This window comes from Macrobrachium nipponense, chromosome 40 (genome assembly GCF_015104395.2).
Source record: "Macrobrachium nipponense isolate FS-2020 chromosome 40, ASM1510439v2, whole genome shotgun sequence".
Taxonomy (NCBI): Eukaryota; Metazoa; Arthropoda; class Malacostraca; order Decapoda; family Palaemonidae; genus Macrobrachium; species Macrobrachium nipponense.
In genome coordinates, this window is record NC_061101.1 from 4,315,591 (window position 1) to 4,321,396 (window position 5,806).

Sequence of the window (5,806 nt, forward strand, 5' to 3'; positions counted from 1 at the left end):
TTGCCAAAGATGTGGATTCTTCTTATAACTTATACATACACATATTGTTACTCTGTTGGTCCTGCCACAGGTTGATACTGATCTTAATGGTTTTAAAAGCAACTTTGGCAGGCCCATTGTTTAACACTTACAAATAGTAGGTTGCTGATTAATTTCTTTGAAAATCACGTCTTCTTATATCACACAGAGAGAATAACATATCACAGACATGAATCATTGATGCACTAGAGCAAATTGTAGTTGAATGTTATTTATTTACATTGCATAGTTAGATCATTTATAAGTAGTATGTTATATAGTATAAGGCTATATCTCTTCATCTTTTCATTATGTGCCCCGAGTCCAAAAATTGGTCCTCTTTCAATTGTATTGGAATATGAATTAAGTGTTTTGCTCTTTGGGGGGGGGGTTTTTAATTGTTATTTTGTTTTTAAAGGCCCACCAGAAGTGAAAAAATGATAAAAGTTGAAGTGGAGGGGATATGAAGAAGACGAGGAAGATGAGGAGGGAGAAATTGATGATGACGATTTAGTGTTAATAAGTGATAGTGAAATGGTAGTGGAAGCATCAATGAAATTCCCTCTGGCAAATAAAGGTATGATGATACATGTGATTAGCTGATGTTCTTCATTAATAGAAGTATATTTTCAATGTACGTACCTACATATTAGGTGATAAAATTCAACATCCTGTAAACGGTTATATTAACTACAGTATTTTGGCAGTTCATTTATAAGCCATCTAGATTAAGAACAGAAAAGATTTCAGTGGTATACAACAACAGTACATACTACTATCAGGCAACTATAATGGGGCATTGTAGAGGGAATAGGAAATGTATGGATAAGGAGTGGTGTGGGAGACAAAAGTAGAAGTTAGATAAATGAGAGCTTGCAGTCAACCTAATATTGCATTATAGTAGCTTTAAGGATTAGAAACAAAAGGGTACTCAAGAAAATTTGATGCAAGGTTTCTTCAGTTCAGAGTTCTTTATACCAAAGGGTTTACACTTTCTGTAATTTGATAAATCTAAATTACCTTTGAGTTGGTCACACTTGATTAAGCCATAAAGATGTTATGAATTTTTCCACATGACCAAGTTCCCTTGTGTAGAAAACAGATTTAAAATCTACAGTGAAAAATTATATGTAACCCTAGCTTTCAACCAACATCAAATGACAAGACCTCAGGAAAGGCCCTTTTATGAAGTTATATCACAACTTGACATTTGTTTGAGCGTGGTCGCTGACTCACTTCCACCATAGCTACGTGTTGGATGCCAGATTTCACAGATTCCTTGCCTTTACAATTTTTTATTTTTTTTAAAACCAGTTTCCAGCTGGCATCAGAAGGTTTATCGCAATGTTAAGACTGAAGGTTTGTTAGCTATGAAAAATACATTCGAGATTTGTTGCTCTACTGTATTTTTAGTTTTTTCATTTTTATTGTTTAAATGAAAAGTTTTGATTGAAGACTATCTTTGATCATTTGCATCATAAGAAGTTTGATTTTGGGTAAAAGTATTGACAAGTTTTTGTTAGCTTCCATGTTTTTAGTTTTAATTCTTCTTGCATGTGAACAGTGAAGAAATATGCACCTTATTACAGTATTATTTTCTGTTTTTAGTCTTTAGTCCTTTAGTCCTTTTATTTGTGACATATACTTTAACCCTTAAACGCCAAAGCGGTAAAATAAAAATGTTCTCCCGTGTGCCGGAGGTGTTTCGGAGTGAGCGCGGAAGCGGAAATTTTTTTTTTTTTTTAAATCACAGCACGCTTAGTTTTCAAGATTAAGAGTTCATTTTTGGCTCCTTTTTTTGTCATTGGCTGAAGTTTAGTATGCAACCATCAGAAATTAAAAGAATTATCATTATCAATATATAAATAAAAAATGCGATATATGATAGCGCAAAAACAAACTTTCATATATAATTGTATTCAAATCGCGCTGTGCGCAAACGGTTAAGGTAACAAGTTACTTTTTTTTTTTTTTTGTGTAATTTACACTAAATTGCAATCATTTTGGTATATATACATTGTAAAACAATAAAAGCAACACAGAGAAAATATTATCACAAAATAATGCATGAATTCGTAACGTGCGGACGTAAACAAATATTTTCTCAAAAATTTACCATAAATCTAAATATTGTCCTAGAGCTTCCAATTTCTTTCAAAATGAAGACAAAGGATTGAATATTACTATACTGTAACGAGTTATTAGCTTACAATTGCAGTTTTTGACCATATCTGATAAGTTAAAGTTGACCGAATGTCGAATTTTTTTAAATATATTTTTTTTTATATGCAATGATTTCGGAAATTAGAAAAGCTACAACCTTCAAATATTTTTCGTTTTATTCTACATGAAATTGCTCACATTTTCATATATAAAACTCTATGAAATGCCTAATAGAAATGGAGCAAATATTCCGAGAATGGGACGTACGCATTTCGGAGATTGTGGCGGAGAATCCGCGCGCGAAGGGAAGGAAATTTTTTTTTTTTTAAATTGACCATAAATGTAAATATTGTGCTAGAGATTCGAATTTGTTTCAAGATGAAGATAAATGACTGAATATTACTAGACTGTAAGAGTTTTAGCTTACAATTGCGTTTTTCGACCATTTCGGTAGAGTCAAAGTTGATCCGAACGTGGTTTTTTTCCTATTATCGTGATTTATATGCAAAATATTTAAAAAATGAGAAAAGCTACAACCTTCAATTATTTTTATTTGTATTCTATGCAATTGTGCACATTTTATATATAAAACTTTATGTAACGCTAATTTAAGATGGTGCAAACATTACCACAATCGCACGTATGATTTTTTTGGAAGAGTTACTCGCGCGGACGTAAAGAAAATGTTATTTTTTTCATAAATTCACTATAAATCAAAATATTGTACTAGAGACTTCCAATTTGTTGCAAAATGAAGGTAAATGATTGAATATTACTAAAATATAAGCGTTTTAGCGTACAATTGCATTTTTCGACCATTTCGGTAGAGTCAAAGTTGACTGAAGGTTTGAAAATTTGTCACTTACCATTTTTTATATGAAAATATTTCAAAATTGATAAAAGCTACAACCATGGGTTTGTTTTTAGTTGTATTGTGCATGAAATTGCGCACATTTCATATATAAAACTTTATGTAACAGCTAATTTTAAAATGGTGCAAACATTACCACAATCGCATGTATGATTTTTTTTCGGAAGAGTTGCCGCGGGCACGTAAGGAAAAAGTTTTTTCATAAATTTTCCACAATAAAATCGAAATATTGTGCTAGAGACTTCCAATTAGTTGCAGAATGAAAGGAAAATGATTGAATATTATAAAAAATATAAGAGTTTCAGCTTACAATTTGCGTTTTTTCGACCATTTCGGTAGAGTCAAAGGTTGAAATTTTGGCACTATTGTTTATTATATGAAAATATCTCAAAACTGATAAAGCTACAATCATGAGTATTTTATTGTTGTATTCTACATAAAAATGCGCACATTTTCATATATACAGTGGACCCCCCGTATCCGCGTTCTCAGGATTCGCGGACTCGCTCATTCGCGGATTTCTCTCGGGAACGTTTCCCTGCATTATTCGCTGAAAATTCGCGCATTCGCGGTATTTTTCTATGAGAAATATCCACAAATTCCTGGTTTTTGTTATCAATTTCATCATAAAATGCACTTTTTGTGATAAAACTATTAAAAAAACCAAGTATGAAAATTTTTTGTGGTTTTTCTTAAGTTTTAACTAACAAAATAGGCTTTTTTTAGCATTTTTATAGGGGTTCCAAACATTCGCGGATTCTAACTATTCGGGGGGGGGGGGGTCTGGTACGCATCCCCCGCGAATACGGGGGGACCACTGTAATACTCCATGTAACGGCTAATTTAAAATGGTACAAAAACTATGTCAAAGTGACGAAATAATTTCCGAGATGTGTCACAGATACTTTTTAGTGCGGCAAGAAAGAAATTCGTGCTTGCGCGCCTGCGTAATGATTGTAAACAAAACAACACCTTGATAAGTGAACTCCCATCATCCCCCAAGGCGCGTGATTCAAGAGTTTTCGGCTGGTAGGCCTAAAAGTATTTTTCCGCGAATTTTTAAAAAACTTTTGTATGTCGACGTAAAATACGTCCAGTCGGCACCCGAGAGACAAAAAATGTCGACGTAAAATACGTCCAGTCGGCGTTTTAGGGTTAACAGTATTTCAGCTTACTTGGGGATACTTTTGGCTAAATTTAGATGAACCTTATTTCATGGTATTGAAAGTAGTATATAGTTATATCTGTGTGCAAGAGTTGCAGCCCTCTTTTTAGCATGCATCGTGCATCTGAAGTAACTGTTTCTTTTCAGTAAATGGTCAGGATGCCCCCACAGAACAAAAGCAGTCTGATGCACCAGCCTGTGAGGAACCCAGTGTTGCTGAACCTGTCTCAGAGGTTGCTGTTAAGATGAACATACAAGTCACTCAGGCACCAATTAAAGAAGGTATAAATAATATGCCTTGTGTTTCACAGTTGAAATAGGAAATGGAGGAAAATGCAAATTACTGTATGGTTATCAGTATGAACATTACTATCTGGTGGTAAAAGGTATGAAAGGAGTAGTTAGTCAAGTGATAGTGAATTTCATTGGACCCTAGTGGTAAGGAAGGCTATTTGTTATAATGTGTAAAAACCTTGATAAGCAAAGAAAACCAGTAGTTTAGTCCTAAAAATGTAGGGTCTTAATCTCGATTGATTTCTTTGTATTTTGAATAGAAATATTACCCGATAATTTAGGCTTCAGTCAGTTCTTCCAGTTATGACTTCCCTTAAATCCATTTGTTTGTTTCACAGCTACGCCCTCTGGGTGCGAGAGTGATATTGAAGACAATGACGAAGATGATAGCACAGAGGTTTCAATAGAGGCCCCTGTTGTGTCTTCAGGTGCTCCTGCATTAGCTGCTCCAACAAACAGGATCCCTGCTTCTCTTGAGTTACCAGAGAAACAGTTGTGAGACTGGACCACTCCACAGGGAAGCTCGTAATTTTTAGTAGGAACAGCTCACTTCTCACGTGAAAGTCAAGACGATGTGGCGAATGTAAGTTGGTATGGCTTGGTGTTGAATTTGCTGTAATAATATATTACCTTTTTTATCCGTCATATCTGATCTCCTTATCTCTTCTTGCTTTAAGTAATACTGGTCATGTTTAGATGTAGTTGATAGTGAAAAAAACATTTTATTTTGATAGGTTGTTAATGGAATAACATGAAACCTTGTTCCTTTTTGGATGTGGTAAATTTAGGCACATGTGGCAACCTAGTTTTTCTAGTTTCATGTCATTAACCTTAATAAATTTATACTTGAAATAGGTATGGATATAGATTGGGGTGGGTATACAATTTAATTGTATTCAGTACATACTGTTAAAAAAAATAAAAAAAAATAAAAAGCTATATGTTAGCATTTGTAATATGAATATAAAACGTTCTTAGCCGCTCAAAAAAAATAATAATTTATACAAAAGATCCCTTCAACTATGGCAAGCACTTGTGCAATCAATTATATGATGATAATGTATATTTAATTTTAATGCATGTCTATAAAAGTAAAAATTTAGGTTGCTAACCTTTACTGTTGTATTGATTTCTTATGTCTCTTATAGACTATTAGGGCAGTAAAACCAGACATCGTTGTTGTGGAACTTGTAAGGCTCGTACTGCTATACTCCAGTTGGACGAAGAGACCATTCTAGAAGAATCTAGGAGCCTCGACTTTAGTAAGTGTCACATTACCTTTTTGGATATCAATG

The 5,806-nt window shown here is 33.7% G+C and overlaps 1 protein-coding gene across 1 annotated transcript; it reads left to right on the forward strand.

The window, feature by feature from the left end:
* Positions 1-487: 487 nt before the first annotated feature.
* On the forward strand, positions 488-5,012 carry LOC135212271 (uncharacterized). Its single transcript, XM_064245713.1, has 3 exons — positions 488-595; positions 4,365-4,499; positions 4,850-5,012. Exons 1-3 carry the CDS (start codon positions 553-555, stop codon positions 5,008-5,010), a joined length of 339 nt encoding a protein of 112 aa, XP_064101783.1. The 5' UTR covers positions 488-552; the 3' UTR covers positions 5,011-5,012.
* Positions 5,013-5,806: the final 794 nt, after the last annotated feature.

Coding starts and splice junctions, on each gene's coding strand:
- LOC135212271 (XM_064245713.1), top strand. CDS start 553: ATGGTAGTGGAAGCATCAATGAAATTCCCTCTGGCAAATAAAG. Junction 596..4,364: donor ATTCCCTCTGGCAAATAAAG/GTATGATGATAC, acceptor GTTTCTTTTCAG/TAAATGGTCAGGATGCCCCC. Junction 4,500..4,849: donor TCAGGCACCAATTAAAGAAG/GTATAAATAATA, acceptor TTTGTTTCACAG/CTACGCCCTCTGGGTGCGAG.